The 18,239-nt window shown below is 38.8% G+C and overlaps 2 protein-coding genes across 2 annotated transcripts; one reads left to right on the top strand and one right to left on the bottom strand.

Annotated features, from left to right (window-relative positions):
- Positions 1-8,893: 8,893 nt before the first annotated feature.
- Positions 8,894-9,256, bottom strand: LOC147478306 (uncharacterized). The gene has a single exon (XM_086586210.1). It carries the CDS (start codon positions 9,254-9,256, stop codon positions 8,894-8,896), a length of 363 nt encoding a protein of 120 aa, XP_086442336.1.
- A 7,628-nt stretch (positions 9,257-16,884) lies between these two features.
- On the top strand, positions 16,885-18,024 carry LOC147478307 (F-box protein At3g07870-like). The gene has a single exon (XM_086586211.1). It carries the CDS (start codon positions 16,885-16,887, stop codon positions 18,022-18,024), a length of 1,140 nt encoding a protein of 379 aa, XP_086442337.1.
- The last annotated feature ends 215 nt before the right edge of the window (positions 18,025-18,239 follow it).

The raw sequence follows: 18,239 nt of genomic DNA on the forward strand, positions 1-18,239 counted from the left end.
GATTTGCAGGTTTCGTTAGTCATAGAATTTGACCGAAGCAAGGAGTTTTCGTTAACGGTGCTCTTCATTGGATGGCAACTCATGAATGGAAACCTCACACAATAATTCAATCATACAATTACAACTTAGTGATTGCATTCCACATTGGGGGTAAAAAGTTTCAAGAGGTTCCGCTGCCTTTCTTGATCAGGGATACAAGATACTCTACGGATATCACAGAGTTAGGAGGGGAACTTTGTTTAGTTCATAATTATGAAACCTCTGTTGCGGTATGGCTAATGAAGGCTTACGGTGTGAAGGAGTCTTGGGCCAATGTGTTAAACATCAGAGTGCCTAGTGGTGAACTTTATACCAGAAACTTGATTCTGGTATGTTTTACAATGCACGGTGGGCTTCTACTATATATGGATTTTGCAAAGAATGAGGATAAAAACTGATAACATATAACTTATTACAATATGAACAAGTGAACCTACGAAGGAGAAAGCTGAGGCTTCTCTCAGAATCCAAAATAAAAAAACAGGGAACAGTTTGGGTGTGGCTTATATAGCCTTACAGATGAAATACCTAGAATACCCTTAGATGGTATTAGCTAAACATGCTACATACTCTAATACCCCCACCCACCCACCCCACCGCCCTCAAACTCATAATGCAGCACCAAGAAGCATTGAGAGTTTGCCAAGCAGAAAACGGAAGCGCAAAATGGTGTGGGACTTCGTAAAGAAGTCTGCGAGCTACAAGGAAGACGCGAGGAAAGGCAAGGTAAGTGTGCCACTTTGGAGGTGATGGCACGTGATATGGTAGTCTATCTCAATGTGTTTAGTTCGCTCATGAAAGAAGGAGTTGTGAGCAATTTGAATGGCACTTTTATTGTCACAATACATTAAAGTGGGAGCAATAGGAGGTACACCTATATCTTCAAGTAACCAACGTATCCAGACTATCTCAGTGGTCGTAGAAGCCATAGCACGATATTCAACTTTTGTCGAAGACCTAGATACAACATCTTGCTTTTTACTCTTCCACGAGATAAGAGAGTCGCCCAAAAAGACATAGAAACTAGTGGTGGACTTCCGATCAGTGAGATCACCCGCCCAATCAGCATTAGAGTAGGCACGAAGCTCCAAAGATGAGGTGGAAGGATACAAAAGACTTTGATGGAGAGTGCCTCGAAGGTATCGAAGGATGCACAAAATTGCTGCCCAATGTACAGTGGTGGGGGAGGCCACAAACTGACTAACAATATGAACAACATATGCAATTTCGGGGTGGGTGATGGTAAGGTAGACTAAGCTACCGACAGTAGTGCGATACAAGGTTTGGTTAGGCAAGGAATCACCATCTGAAGGAGTGTACCGAGCATTAAGCTCAAGGGGAGTGTCATTGTGTCAATAGTCCGAGTATCCATAAGGCGAGCTCTCTCAAGGATGTCAGCAATATACTTAGACTGTGAGAATAGCCTTTAGGAGAAAAGGCTACCTCTATGCCAAGAAAATAGCGCAACGGGCCCAAATCCTTCATCTCAAATCGATGAGCGAGTTGCGACTTCAATTCTGCAATCCCAGGCAAATCATCACGGGTGATGATCATGTCATCAACATATAGAAGCAAAAGGATACGACCAGCAGATGTGGAGCGGACAAACAATGCTGAGTCATGATCACTGGAGGTAAACCCAAAAGATCCAACCACGTTAGAGGATTTCTCAAACCAGGCCCGAGGAGCCTGTTTGAAACCATATAATGCCTTCTTGAGCCTGCAAACCTCACTAGGGTTATGGGAAACACCGGGACGGGGTGCCATGTAAATTACTTCTATAACACCCCATTTATTTTCTTTATTTTTTCCCCTATTTATTAGGGTTTAAAAGTAATAATAATATTTAAAAAAAATAAGAAAAAGAAAAGAAAAGTTAAAGATAAAGATAAAATATGATAAGATAAGATAAAAACGTGGGAGAGTTAGAGGGGTTTGGTTACAACTGAACCCTCTCTCTTTTGTTAGTACTTTTCTGGTTTTTGAAATACAAGAGAAAAATAGAGAGAGATGTACAAGAGAAAAAGAGAGTTTTACTCAAAGAGGAAAAATAAGGTTTCTTGCTGGGGATTTGCTGGCAACAGGAGCGTATCACGAGTGAGTAGATCTAGCTAGTTCCAAAATTTAATTTTTTATTTCGTATTTGACACCTATTTATCTATAATGGGTCTTTCTCTATGCTGCTGTAAAAATTTTCTGTATATTATTTGTAACGATATGTGAATATAGACTATAAAAGATAGAACATAAATTGTATGGGTACCTAATGGCTTTATACACTAGCCTGACTTGTGTTCCTATGTAATGTAATGTTACTAGTCTTTTGGTGTGGTATTCTTGAGTTCTTGATACATGTTCAGGAGCATGATTAGTATTGTTATTATCATACTTTTGTCTTCCTTAATTATATTATAGATCGTGCATGTCTTTCTGACCTACTCACATTATACTTTCCAAGTTTATGTCAGACACCACCACTTAAACACATAAACACTTGCTTAAAATAGTGAGGACATGCTACACATCATTAATTTCTATTTTTAGATGCTTAAATAGTACTAGGACGTATTGATTGGCTCATGAAGTTTTGTCTATACAAAGGGCCTACATTAAATTGTTGTTCGGTTATGAAACTATGACCTGATCACGATGGTTTGTGAAAGAAACATTGCTTATGATATGGATAGTATATATATGACAATATTAATGGTCATGAATTTAGTATGTAGAAATATATCTAGCACAAAAAATATGTGAAACTCTTGTCTATGTACTGTTGGTGTTGCTTTGTTCCTATTTAAGTCAGGAATTTGGTCTGATTTTGGAAACGATTTTCAGTGTGTTTAGAAATTGATATAGGTTTTGATTAAAGTATGTTAAGTAAGTTTTGGCTGCCCTCTTTCAAACTCAAAAAGCCCCATAACATTTCGGTTTACGTTGAAGGAGTTACATCCTTCTGAAGTTGGCACGTCAGAATTTTCTGACTGTAGAAATCCGGTCTGTGCCTAGTTTGGAATCGGGTTTTCACATAGTTAGAGGTAGATTCAAACTCTCGCCAAAACATAAAAAAAATAAGTTTTCTGAGTCTTCTTTCCAACCCAATTGGCCTCATCACATTCTGAGGTATGTGGAGATAGATATAATGTATGAAAGTTTGGTTGACAGAAAACAGTGCGTCAGAAATCAGTTTCTGTGCACTGTGTTCAAGTCCAGTTTTAAAATAGTTAGGGTGAGAGTTAGAATTTTTATAAAACATAAAAGAGTAAAATCTTGAAGTCTGCTTTCTATTCCAATTGGCCTCATTGCATTCGAAGGCCTGTGGAATTAATTATGACGTCTGGAAGTTTGACTGGTAGAAAACAGTGCGTTAGAAATCAGTTTCTGTGCACTGTGTTCTAACCTAGTTTTCGTATACTTAGAATGAGATTGAGTATTTTTGTAAAACATAAAAAAGTAAGTTCTGTGTGTTATCTTTTCAACACAAAATGCCTTGATGTATTTGGATACATATGGAAAGAGTTGTGTCATTCGAAATATAGTCCGACAGATATCCAATTTGCTGAAATTAGGATTTTTACTGTTTTCAACCTAAGTTTTCTTTTAGATGGGCTGAGGTTGGGACTTCGAGTTCTACATGAAAAAGTATGTCTACATACCCTAGTTTCTAAATAATTAAGTTACATGTCATTTGGATAAATGTAGAAAAAACTATAGCATTGACAAGTTAGTTAGAAAACCTACCGTGTTATCCTTTATGTGTATGAACCTATTTTGGGAAATATGTCTAGTAATTAACTAAGAGTCTCTTAAACTCTTCTTGGGTGTTTTATATAGTGTTTGTAGTCTACTTTTAGACTGTGGTTTTTTTTGGAACCGACATGGTTCATAAAATTGTTTTTTTTAGAATCAAAAGTAGAGAAATATTTATTTGTGAGTTTTTAGATTTAAAGGTTCATAGTGTATCTCTAGGTATGAAACTTTACGTATATGATAGTGGGAGTATTTGAAAATTATTGTATGTAATTCTATTTAGTATAAATTGCTATTTTTCTTAAAGGTACATACACGGATGTTGATATTTATTGGTTAAGAGCTACGTAAGGCTTGATTCTAATATTGAAAGATTAGATACGTAGGCAACCTTATGTACAGGTATAGCCACTATATTATATATTAGTTTTTGTGATAAGTATATGTGTATAATGTTATCATTTAATGGTGTACGTGAATGTGGCTGTTTGAATTGTATTTGATTGATGACCATTCGTGTTGCGTTCCATGATATTTAAATGTGTGATTGATTTGCATTGATGCGTGAAAACAATTATGCGTGTGTGATCAATTGTTGTGTATGATTAATTCTAGTACAATGATAAATGAGCTGAGAATAATATTTTCAACGAGTCGACCACACCTTTAGAACTCTCCACGCCTCAGGATTTGGTAATGATATATTATAACTTGAGATGTCATGTGATAGGAAGGTATTCATTGAATGTGCCATGAATGACCTGTTAGTGTTATGATGGGTATTCTTTGAATGTGGCAGGAATAACCCAAGGTATTCATTAAATGTGCCATGAATGACCTGTTAGTATTATGATGGATATTCCTTGAATGTGGCGGGAATGACCTAAGGTATTCATTGAATGTACAATGAATGACCTGTTAGTGTATGATGGGTATTCCTTGAATGTGGCAAGAATGACCCAAGGTATTCATTGAATGTGTCATGAATGACCTGAGATATTGAATGCCCATAAGAGGTTGTGATTATGTGAATGGAAAGCCCAAAAATGGCTGTGACTCACAAGTTACGAGTTTGCAAGATGTAAATATGTTACTAGATGTGATATCCCCACTTGGGACATATGTCTTGTAGTGGTACTCGGTGTGAGAGAGGCACACGGGTATGTATGATTTGGCAAATGTATGAAGTGCAAATCATGGAGTAGGAACTAAAGGTGAGGTCAGTAAATAAGTGCTTAATAAATAAGATACATACATTGTGGAATTGAATGAACTAAAAGTATGTGAATTTGGTGATGTTATGAATGTGAAGTGTGACTGTGAATAATATTAGTGAATGCTGGTGATCTTTTATGTGATTGCAAAATGACTATAACTTGATACGTTATTACAAAAATATTAATGACTTGTGATAGTCTGAGATCTATGGTTATGCACGCAGAAACTTTATGACGTAATGTTATCATGTGAATGACTACCCTTGATATAGGTATTATGATAAGTGGTATTCCCCGAATATGCGTGATGAACCAGGTTGTATCAATTAGACTTAAATGTCTTAAATGAGGTTTGGTTATGAATGGAAATTTGACTGACTGAGATAAATCATTTTATTGTGATGTCTAACTCTGTTTTGCAGGAGGGTAGGATCTATTAATCTTTTATTCAGGGACGTAAATATCCTATCCTAAGATAACATGTTGGCTAGTAAGGTGTATCAAACTCATATTTAATTAGGTTATTATATGTGCATTTAATAATTAGAATGTAAATGGTATTTATGTTATGAGTTATTTTGAAAAGTGGGAATGATAAGTACTGTTATATGAGATTCTTAGAATTTTATATTGGGGGTAAAATCTTACTTGGGAAGACACTACATGCCGTTTTGAGAAAACGGAACTAACTTGTCTTCCAAGTTGAAATGATTGTAATAGTATACTCTTTTATTTGAAATATTGAACATATTGTTTTTATATTTTTAGTCTTACTCAAACCAGCAAATTCAATCAGCAAATTCAATTTAGTCTTAGAAACATAGATGGTGGAGTGCAGTGGATGAGGACACGTGATTTGGATTTGCTTTTGGAGTCTTCTGGTTTAAGTTTTTCTGAAGTGTACAGTTTTGTTTTGAGACAGATGTAATAAAGTTGGTTAGTTTCTTTGTAGTTTAGTAATGTGATTGAAGGATTGTTCCTTTTGGTTTTAAATTTGATCTCATATTTTAATATCGTGGTTGGTAATATGTTATTAAGGTTTCGTTTCATCCTGGGTTTTCAGATGATTGAATAGGATGACGATTGAGATAATTATATTTTGGATAATTCCCTATTTTAAATTTTCTAGAAATTTGGGGTGCGACAACTTCTTTGAGTTCCCCATTCAAAAATACATTCTTGGCATCCATCTGAGAGAGATACCACTGATGAACTGAAGCAACTGCAATTAGAGTGCGAACTGTAGTCATCTTAGCAACGGGAACAAAAGTCTCATCGTAATCCATACCATATTGCTGAGCAAACCCTTTTGCAACCAATCGAGCCTTGTATCTCTCGATGGAACCATCAAACTTAGTCTTGATTTTGTAAACCCAATGATAGCCAAATGTGCTTTTACCAGGAGGAAGTAGTACCGATTCCCAAGTACCGGTGTGCTGCAATGCCGAGAGTTCTTCAGCCATGGCTTGCTACCAAAGAGGGTCAAGACTTGCTTCCTTATATAAAGTGGGCTCGAAACAACTATGGATAGATGCTACGAAAGAAGCAAATGAATCAGAGTAACAAGAATAAATAAAATCAGGTAGTTGTGTAGACTTACGAGGACGATTTGAATTGCGAAGAGCAGGAGGATCCACATCTTCAGGAGGTGCTTGGTAGGCCGCAGGAGGGGGTATGGCATCAATATCCACTGGGGGTGGTACCTCAACAACATCAACTAGAGGCAAATAATTAGGAATATGCAAAGGAGAATGACTCACATGGGGGGAAGATGACATAATAGATGGCAAACTATTACCATTATCCTCCGAAAAAGGGTTGATATGAATGAGGTCTGACTTAGCCATACTGTGAGAGCTAGCAGGAATGGAGAAATAGGGAATGTGCTCATTGAAGAAAACATGACGCGAAACATACAATTTTTGTGCAACGGGATCAAAGCAACGATAGCCTTTTTGGCCCTCACCATACCCAAGAAACACACAAATAGCAGAGCATGCAGATAATTTACTACGCTCAGCATGAGGTCGAAGCACAAAACAAGTGCAACCAAAAACTCTTAAGGTAAAGTACTTTGGCGCATGTTCGTACAACTTCTGAAAGGGAGAAATTCCAGAATTTTGAGCTGTAGGGATCCTATTAATAAAGTGAACAACAGTGAGAACTGCTTCTCCCCAAAAAACACTAGGGAAATAAGCAGATAAGAGAAGAGAACGAGCAGTCTCAATGATATGTCAATGTTTCCTTTCAACAACACCATTTTGTTGAGGGGCGTCAGTACAAGAGGACTGATGAATAGTTCCATCGGAAGCAAGTAAAGTAGAAAAGTCACTAGATGTATATTCACCACCCAAATCACCTCTAAAACATTTAATTGTAGTCGAATATCGTGTTTTAACTAATGCACGAAATGCTATGAAAATAGAAAGAAAATCAGAACGACGCTTCATAAGATAAACCGAACAATAACGAGTATAATCATCAATAAAGAAAACATAAAATCTAGACCCCCCCTGGTGGCAATAGGAGCGGGTCCCCAAACATTGAAATGTACCAAATCAAAAGGCGCATTAGAAACAGAAATACTACTATTAAAAGGTAATGCAGAAAATTTTGCAAGTTTACAACCACTGCAATCGGAAATGTCATGAGCATGCAAATTACCTAATGCTCTAGTGGAAGCCAAAAATCTCAAACGAGGAAAAGAAACATGCCCAAGTCGAGAATGCCAGATATAAAAGTTAGAGGATTTGGGACCTATAAACACTAGGAGCTGCCACATCTGGGACTCGCAGCTCATCCAAAACATATAATCCCCCCTCTCTACGGCCTGTCCCAATCGGCTTCTGCGAGTGAGGATCCTGCACGTACAAGACAAGAATTGGGATAGAAATGAACAGAGTACCCAGAGTCACACAATTGACCAACAGAAATTAAATTAAATTTAAGTTGCAAAATACAATAAACATCAGAAATAGACAAGTGAGGTGACACAATGGAACCAACACCTGCTAATGGCATAGGGGTACCATCAGCAGTTACAACAGGAATAGAGGATGTTGATGGGCATAAAGATGCAAATGAAGGAGTATCATATGACATGTGATGTGAGGCACCAGAGTCAAAAATTCAAGTGGACGGAGATATTATACTTGTGGAGCCAAAAGATGACAAACCTAGGGAAGTAGATGTGGGCATGGCATGTGCATGTGGTTGCATGGTGAAATACCTCTCAAGCTGCTCAAGCAGGATATCTATGGATGAACTGGAAAAATAGGACTCTCCATATCCAAGAGAGCTATGTGGTGGCACAACTGCTGTAGTACGAGACTGTGGAGGCCTTCGAGGTCGCTATTGTGGCTGTCCAACTCTCGACATAGATAACGGTTGTGGCACAAATGATTGTCGCGACACAAATGATTATTGCAGCACAACGGAATGGGAAGGCACATATGACTGTGACTTTACTCTATTCAATAGTATTGGACAGTCAACCTTCCAATGACCTGGCTGTTTGCAAAAACTGCACTCATCAGTACCAACCCTCCAATTTTGCCTATTTTGTGAATGAGGTGGCCGAAAGGGAACTGCCATAACTGATGGTGTAGGTACTGGTAGACTACAATTTCCAGCTTGTGACTTAAGACGCACCTCCTCGGCCAAAAGTTCACTAACTATACAATCAACACTAGGGTGTGGGTTAAAATAAAGTATAGATCCACGAAGCCCCTCAAAGTTAGGATGAAGTGCCAGCAAGAACTGAACTAGGCATTGCGACTCTCAACGAGCAATGTATGGGGGAAATGAAGCTCAGCTGACTCTGTGAGAGCTAGCTGGTCCCAAATGCCACTCATAACGGAGTAAAACTCCTAAATACTCATAGTACCCTACACAACCTCTCGGACTTGTGATTCCAATTGATATTCCATAGCAAAATTAGCTTGTGTGAATAATTTTGTTAAGTCGTCCCAAACCTCTTTGGCGTTTTCATACTTAGCTAATTGAATACCAATAGAGTGCTCAACGGAATTGTTGATCCAAGTTATAATTTTAGAATTATCAACTTCCCAAGTCTCCAAGTTTTCTATATACTTTGCATCGGTCAGGTCGGAGGGCTTAACAGAATTGCCACTAATGTAGCTCCACATCCTCTTGCCCTTCAAAAAATTTCTCATAACATAGCTCCAATATGAGTAGTTGTTGCTATCCAACTTCACACTGATAGATTGAAGTGAATCTTCTCTTGCCATTCTTAACATATACCAAATGTAAGCAAAGAACTATACTATTCTGTCGAACTCAACAATCAACAATTGAAATGCCAATATTGCAATATGGAACCAAGGATGCAAAGCTATTGTATGTATGCTTCCAAAGAAAAAAAATATGAAAAACAACCTAACTCAACAAAGTACAAAGGTATAAGCTTTACTGAAGATGTTGCCCAAAGCAAACTCAAAGAGACAAACTTTGATATCAAACTCAACCAATTACGAGATATTCGACGGGTTTCACTATCAATGAACGAGAAATAAGAAACTCCCACAAACTCATTTTTGTCTATTTTTTTATGGGGATAGGGATCCATTATTGGACTCAGCTTTACAAGGATATCACTAACTCACTACAAATGTATGTTGAGTGTATGTTGAAGATGTGATTAACTACTCCCACAAACAAAAGGATTAATGTTTAAGATCAATTTCCTTGATCGTTTCCTTGATCAATTTCCTTGATCGTTTATCGAACTGAGTTTAGATGGCGCGATGACTAAGACAGTTCGCTAGAGTGGATAAGAAGTCGTTCGAGTTTAAGAAGGTGGGTGCAAATGATAGAGAAGCTACTTTTTGGATCACTAAAAGAAGTAGAAATAGGGTATTCAAATCCTCAATCTCTGAAGCAGGTGGACTATGGTTTGGGAAGTTGTTATGCCAATGGAGTGTAAACCCCATTTCCCATGGAGATTCGAGATGGTATAATGATTCGTATTTTATGCTTAAAGCTACAAGGAAGAAGAACATTTGGGGTGATTACATCCAACTGATGGTCTCCCCTAAGAGAAGAGTTTCAAATCATAAAGTTCTAATCTTTTCGGCCGGCGAAGATAGTCAAGGCTGGGCTGAATGTGGTCTCTCACTGCTTGATTTTTTCTTCCCAGGGGTGAAGTTTGGCGGAAGAGTTCAAGATATTGAAAAGTTCTCTCGATCCCATAATCCTAACCTTGCTATAAACAATCCCTTGGAGTTCCCCAACCTACTAGAAGATGTTGTCTCACATAAGGTGAAGGTGTCAATTAGATCAACAGGGTATGGTTACCAATGCCAGTTGGTGGATCAATGCAGCTACATGTCATGCGTCTTCCGGAGACGTGGATTGGGGGTGGGTTGGCAACAAGATCAAAGACCACCTTAGTTCTTCTGAGCTTAGAATCGTGGACAAGAAAAGAGCAATTGTTTTTTTGTCCAGTCGGAAGAGAAAGTTCATAAACTTATTAAGTTGGGCACTTTGTGGTATAGCCAGACCTTAGTGAAGTTTAAAGCATGGAGGCTAGATTGGCTATCTTTGGATGCGTCATTACTAGAGAAGAAGAATTGGATGGTTTCTTTAATTGGAATTCCCCTTTATCTGATGGCGAAGCACACTGCAGAGAGAGTTGTTAAGCAATTTGGACAAGATTTTCAAATTGACGAGCATACTCTTGTCTTTGGGTCTTCAATCAAGTTTAAACAATGTGAAACTCTCTCATATCCCTAGGTTGATCATATTGGAAGAGAAGGGGTACAATTTTCCGATCAGAATTGAAGTCGTCGAGAGGGACAACTCCGGCTGGAATTCGGCCACATCTCAGTGTGACTCGGCATGTCCGGATACAGGTGGGTCACCAGATCACGTTTCTCCTGCCTCTGTTGCTCAAATGGCGGATAATGTGACATCACCCTCATCTACTTCACAGCCACTTGGTTTTGATAACAGACAAGAAATGACTACGTTGCAGGTTCAAAATTCAAATCTACCTCGTACAGATTGGAGGACATATATGTCACAGGAGGCACAACAGTCAGATGGTCAAAATGACAATAACATTTCTGTGGAAAATCCAGCTGTATTTCTTTATAATTCTTTTCAAGTGCTGGAACCAATAGAAGAGTGCACTGAAGCGGGTATGTCATCAAGTCCGATCCCAGGATCCTCAAACCCAGCACCCCATTTACATACGGAGAATGAGCGGTATACAGAGCCCAATAGCCCACGATAGACGCACATGACAAATGGGAGGCCCAATAGTAAAAAGAGGAATGAGGCAGGACCTATGTGCCTATTTCCTTGGTCGAATATTGCTTTAAAGTGGGCTCACATGGCAAGACAAGCACATAGGCCTAAACCGAAAAGAAGGCACCATCGTAAGCCCATGTCAAATCCAAATTCTGGAGAGGAACATATTCATCTCAGGTATATGGGAATGCTCAAACCCAAGTCCAGACCGACTCAGGTATATGGGAATGTTCTTCTTTCTCAACAGGCAAACATGTTAGAGTTCTCCAGTACTTCAACCCCTGCTCTAGCTTTCAATTCAAGTGATGACAACAATCATGAGGTCTCTTCTGCTCCTGATTCTTCTAGTCGAGGTAGATACGTGTCTTCTCCATTATGCTCACATGAGGTGTCTATATCACATATTGCCAGTAGTATTCATAGAAATGAGAATGAAGAGGACATTAGTAATTGGATTCAGTGGTTGGCAATTCCTTTAGCTGAGCAGCTTGGTTTAACTGAGGAATAAGGGAGACAGGCTCTTTTTAATTCTTTCATGGCCCTTGATAAAACAAATAGAGCAAATCATGTTACAGATCCTACACTCTCTTTTATTCAGAAAATCTCAGATTCGAAGAGGCTTAGCAATAGTGATGTTGGGGTTGACGACGTTCTTAATGACGATTAAAATTGCTTCGCGGAATGCAAGGGGAATGGGAAACATGGCAGCTTGTAACATCATTCGGAGGTTGAGATCAAAACACAAGCCGGATATTATTGTTATTAAAGTAACTAGGTTACAAGATGGAAACATCATTGAGTTTCATGCCCTTTGGAGACACCCTTGGCGGCTTGTTTAGGTTCCTTCTTTGGGTTTTTTTGGTGGGATTGCTCTTGCGTGGAACTCAAGCAAAATTACAGTAGAGGACACGCTATGCGGAGCATATTCAGTTTCGGTAGTGTGTACAAACTCAAATGATAGTTTTAAATGGTTGTTTACTGGGGTTTATGGTCCTCCAAAAGCTAGGTAGAGGGATCATTTTTGGGAGGAGCTGGAGAATGTTAGAGCATGGTCCCAACTTCCTTGGTGTCTTTGGTGGCGATTTTAACGTTATTCGGTTCCCTCACGAAAGAAAAATGGGTGGAAGGTTCGATGCAGGCATGCGTGAATTCGGTGAGTTTATTAATAGCCATGCTCTTATAGACTATCCTTTGAATGGCACCCTTTTCACATGGTCAAATGGACGAGAAGAACCCCGAATGTCAGGGTTGACCAATTCTTAACTTCAACTACTTGGGATGAACACTACCGCCATGCTTCCTCGGATCATCGGGCAATTATGTTACTGTGCAAAGATCGATTAAGTGGTCCTATTCCCTTTTGGTTCGAATTAATGTGGTTTGAAGACCAAACTCTTGTGACTAAGATTGAGGAATGGTGGAATTCTTTTCACTTTGAAGGAAGGCCTAGTACTATTTGGTGGCGTAAAATGAAGGCACTTAAATAAAGGCTTAAGACATGGAATAAAGAGGTCTTTGGCTGGGTGGATGTGCAAATTGATGAGTTGCGATGTCGCATCGAGGTCCTTGAAACTAAGGAAGAAACCATGCCACTCTCACAAGAGGAATTCTGTAACAAAATTATTTTGAAGCAATCACTTAAAAGTTTACTCAAGAAGGAAGAAATTAATTGGAGAGTCAAGTCCAAAAGCAAGTGGCGCTTTGAAGGGGATGAATGCACTAAGTTCTTTCATGGCGTAGCAAATGCAAGAAATAAAGTCAAAAGCCTCAAGAGGATGGTCATAGAAGGGGTGGAGGTTAGTGATCCGCAAGCTATCAAAGATCATGTGATTCAATTCTATGAATACTTGTTCACAGAAACGATGGAGGGTAGACCAAAGTTAGATGCACTAGAATTGGGCTGCATTTCGGAGGACACAAGGACACATCTTGAAAGAAGTTTCACTGAGGAGGAGGTCAAGCTTGCTCTCGACAACCTGGGAGGTGAAAAGTCCCCGGGTCCAGATGGGTTTCATATGGCGGTGTTCAAGAAATGTTGGCACATTTTAAAGGACGACATTATGGCGGTCATCAAAGATTTTCAGGATACAGGATTTTTGGACAGTAGAAATAATTCCACCTTCTTAACCCTGATACCAAAAAAAGATGGGTGTCTAACATTATCAGATTACAGGCCTATTAGCCTTATTGGTGGAATCTATAAGATCATCACAAAAGTACTTTCTAGAAGATTGAAATTGGCGCTCCCAGAGATCATCTCCATTTCTCAAGGCGCCTCGGTGGATGGAAGACAAATACTAGATGGCTCACTCATTGCAAATAAACTTATTGATTCAAGATTGACATCTAAGGCATCGGGTGTCATATGCAAGCTGGATATCACCAAAGCTTTCGACCACGTCAATTGGACTTTTTTGGACTACTTGTTGGAAAGAATGGGTTTCGGTATTGTGTGGAGAATGTGGATTCATACCTGCATATCAACAGCCTCTTTTTCAATCATATTGAATGGTACACCAGCTGGTTTCTTTAGAAGCAAGAGGGGACTTCAACAAGGTGACCCTCTTTCACCTCTTTTATTCACTATTGTCATGGAAGCTCTCACTAGGTTGTTCCATAGAGCCATGTCCTTGGGGTATATCAAAGGCTTTCAAGTGGCACAGAACTCTCCTGAAGTTGGTATTCTACAATATGCCGATGATACTCTATTCCTTCTTGAACCATCTAGTTCTCAACTCTTCGTGCTCAAAGCTATTTTGTTAATGTTTGAAGCAGTTTCTGGTCTAAGAACTAATTTGGCAAAATTGTTCTTGCTGGAAGTGGGACAGGTGGATAATATGGAATACTTGGCTTCTATTTTGGACTATAAAACTGGTTCGCTACCTTGCAAATACCTGGGCCTTCCTCTTGGCTCTTCTTATAAGAAGAAGGAATCATGGGACTCATTGATAGAGCACTTTCATAAAAGGCTAGATGGGTGGCAATGTAATTACTTGTCTAAGGGCGGAAGACTTACACTTGTAAAGAGTACTTTATCCAACCTTCCGGTGTACCAACTTTCACTTCTCACTATCCCGGTGAGTGTTGCCAAATTGTTAGAAAGACTAGTCCGAAATTTTCTTTGGGGGACGACGGAAAATAGGCGCAAAATTCATCTGGTCTCTTGGGAACAACTATGTTTTCCTAAACCGTATGGGGGTCTTGGCATTCGCTCTTTGACGATCTTTAATAAAGCTCTCCTGGGTAAATGAATATGGAGATATGGCATGGAAACTGGTGGTCTTTGGAGAACAATTATTGAAGCAAAATATGGGGCAGATGAGTCGGGATGGTGGCCTAAACCAATTTCTCAACCACATGGATGTAGCCTATGGAAAGGTATTTTGGCCTCTTTGCCGCAATTCAGAGGCAGTATGAGGTACAAGACTAGTACCGGAAACAAAAATCGGTTCTAGCATGATGCCTGGTGCAGTGACTCCCCTATTTGCATAAGATTTCCTACTATTTTCAGATTTGCTTCTAAGAAAACAGGTGTGATTTCAGACCACTACAATCCAGCAAACTTACAAGTAGTTTGGAACCTCCACCTACGAAGGGCTCCTCATGACTGAGAGTTGCCTGTCATTGCCGAACTACTTAGTATGATCCATGGGGTAACATTTTCAAACGAGGAAGACGAGTGGGCATGGAGATGGTCGCCAAATGGTTCTTTTAGTGTTAGCAGTTTATATGATTATTTAGAAGCGGGCAGAAGGCAAGAAAGACAGGATACAATTCAGCCATTCCCTCACACTTTAGTTTGGTCAATCCCAATACCTTCTAAAGTTAAATTCTTCTTTTGGTGTGCCTTACTCAATAAGATTCAAACTAGATAGCAGCTCACCTCACGAGGTATGGATGTGTCAACTGAATGTCCTCTATGTGGTAACTTTGAGGAAACAACTTCTCACCTATTTCTCGTTTGCGACACGACGAAATTTGTTTGGACCAATCTAGTGGGCAACATCTTTGATATCATTGAGGTGCTGTCAAACACATATTCTTTAGAAAACTTACTTCAACAGTGGCCTCAAGTGAAAGGGGGGAACTTTGGGAAGAAGCTTTGGAGAATTTTGCCGTACGCAACTACTTGGATCATATGGACTACTAGATCGAAATGAGGTGGTCTTCAGGCAGAAACATGTTAGGAGGGATCTTATGTGCACGAATGTAAAGGCTTTGGCATGGTACTGGGTTGGCGGAGCGATCAGAAATCAGGAGTATCGGTTTGAAGACTTAATGGTACACTGGGATTCACTTTTTTGAGTGTCCTGATGACTTGTATGTTGTTGTCATGTTATGTATTGGTGTGAGCAACTCTCTCACCCAATTTGTAATTTCGCCTCCTGTGGCTTCATCAATAAAATTTAACTTATCAAAAAAAAAAAAAAAAAAAAACTCCCACATCAATCTGTATGCTCCGATACCATGATAACAGTACAATATGAACAAGTGAACCTACGAAGGAGAAAGCTAAGGCTTCTCTCAGAATCCAGAATAAAAAACAGGAACAGTTTAGATGTGGCTTATATAGCCTTACAGATGAAATACCTAGACCACCCTTAGATGGTATTGGCTAAACATGCTACATACTCTAATAAAAACGATGGAAGAAAACTTGTGTTGTATGAACCAAAAGTTCAAGGATTAATTCCTCTCAAGTTTGAAGGCATTCTGGAATCCCTTCAAGCAATCACAACGTACGTCGAGAGCCTGGTAAAATTTGAATGCAAACCAACTGGAAAGGAAATCCCTTAGGATAATAACAAGAGCAGGGTATTTGACTCCTTTAGCTAGGTAGGTTTACTCCTTAGATCCAATTTAAACCTTCGATCTCTGCTTGAAAATTTGGGCAAATAAAGTTATGATATACCATAATGTGCGGATGTGCCCTCCTGGACTCTTTGTGCAACTATATTTTCAGATTTTCTATTCTCTGTTTTTTCTTAGCAGTGTACCGCCAGCATCAGTTTTAAGTTTTAAAATTTAAGTCTATTACAAATGTAAACTCACAATGTTAGGGTACCGCAATATTCAATCAACCCGTTCAATATGAATTTCATTTAGTATAGGCAAACCTTTTTCTCACCTTTGTTTTCCAACTCAAAATAATTACAACGGAAAAATAAAAATAGAAGTCAGTTTAATCCTTTGCACCTCCATCCTGAGTCCTGACCTTTTATTTGGGTTCTTTGTTTTTTGACTTTTATTAAACCAAGTAACCAACTATCGGCACGAAATAAACAGAGGATTTCTCGAAAATATCTAGGTGAGAATTTTGGGTTTTTACTATGTTGGGAATTTGGAAATTTTAATCTCTAAAAAAATTTAAAAAATAAAAAAAAATAGAAATAGAAATTTTAGATATTTGTGTCTAGGATCCAAACCTAGTCTCATAGTACAGAAAGAAGTTAACATACTTTGAACTACTGAACAAGATGCCAAACCCAAACAAATAAAGCCATACACTTGTAATTTTTCAGGAAACCGGTGAACTTCCATACGTGCTCAAGGCTTTTTATTATTAGAGACCCTTTTCTACTGCGACAGCGGCACTCTTCAAATAATGGATGATCTCCTCAACTTTCCAAGCGATATCCTCTTTGATATCCTATCAAGAATTCCAATAAAGTCTATTGTGATTTTAAGGTGCGTTTCTAAACCATGGCTAGACAAACTCACAGATTCTTTCGTTATGAATTGCAGAAAGAAGCGCCCTAAACTTCTAAGTAGATACATCCCAGATGTTAGTTACCAGGCTAGATCAAAGCATATTACAGAGGGCTTCATGGTTTCCTCTGTAGACTATGGTGAATCTCACAAAGCCGTGGAAGTTAATTCTACGATGCCTGATATACATAGTTATACTGGTGATTTCGAAGCTTGGAATTCTTGTGATGGACTACTATGTCTAACTTATTGCAAAGAGTTTCAACGCAAGGTTCTTTGCCTCTGGAATCCTACTACAGGAGATTACATGGAGTTTCCCACAAGAGATCACTGTCCATATAGTTCTTTGTGTTGTGGTCATAAGACGGTATTCAGTGTTGGTTTCAATCCAAATGTGAACAGTTACTTTGCTATAAGAATTGAGACTCACAGTTTAACATGTCATGCTCCTTGTTCACACGTTTATATTTTCTATTTAGCCTATAGGTCATGGTGGCATGCCCTAGAAATTTGTTATAAAATTCCACCAAAGCAAGGAGCACTAGTTAATGGTGCTCTTCATTGGCTGGGGGCTTCTTGCACTGGCACTAGTTACGATTTAGTTATTGCATTCGTCATCAAGGGCAGAAAATTTCAAGAGGTACCATTGCCTTACTTTGGGGATATGCGCACATTCTCTATGGACATCACAGAGTTAGGAGGGGAACTTTGTTTATTTTGTGATTTTAAAAGCTCGGTTACTCTATGGTTGATGAAGGATTACAGTGTGAAGGAGTCTTGGACCAAGATGTTCAGCATCAAAAAACCTATTGGTGAATTTCATACCAGAAATTTATTGATTCCACTATGTTTCACAACCAGTGGTGCGCTTATACTAATTAAAGTTCGTACTTTAGTTTTGTATGACCCGAAAGATGGAAAGTTAGTATCTCTCAAGATTGAAGGCATTCCAGGACGTTCTCAAGCATTTACAACATACATTGAAAGCCCAGTGAGAATCAAATCCAGTAGCCAGATATTTGACTACTATACCTAGCTAGATTTACTTGTAAGATTCATTTGATTTAGTTGAGATTGGCTCTATGGTGGAGGATAACTTGAATGAAATAACGAGACTTGTGATTCAGAATTTTGATCGTTTCTCAAATGCAAAACTTACTATCTAGTCCCTCTCCCCCCCCTCTTTCCGTGTGTGTGTGTGGCAATATGTTTTTGTTGTGAGAATAAAAGAGTCTACCCTGCTGAACTCTT

The sequence above is a fragment of the Coptis chinensis genome, chromosome 9 (assembly GCF_015680905.1).
Source record: "Coptis chinensis isolate HL-2020 chromosome 9, ASM1568090v1, whole genome shotgun sequence".
NCBI classification, from domain to species: domain Eukaryota; kingdom Viridiplantae; phylum Streptophyta; class Magnoliopsida; order Ranunculales; family Ranunculaceae; genus Coptis; species Coptis chinensis.

Coding starts and splice junctions, on each gene's coding strand:
- LOC147478306 (XM_086586210.1), bottom strand. CDS start 9,256: ATGGCAAGAGAAGATTCACTTCAATCTATCAGTGTGAAGTTGGATAGC.
- LOC147478307 (XM_086586211.1), top strand. CDS start 16,885: ATGGATGATCTCCTCAACTTTCCAAGCGATATCCTCTTTGATATCCTA.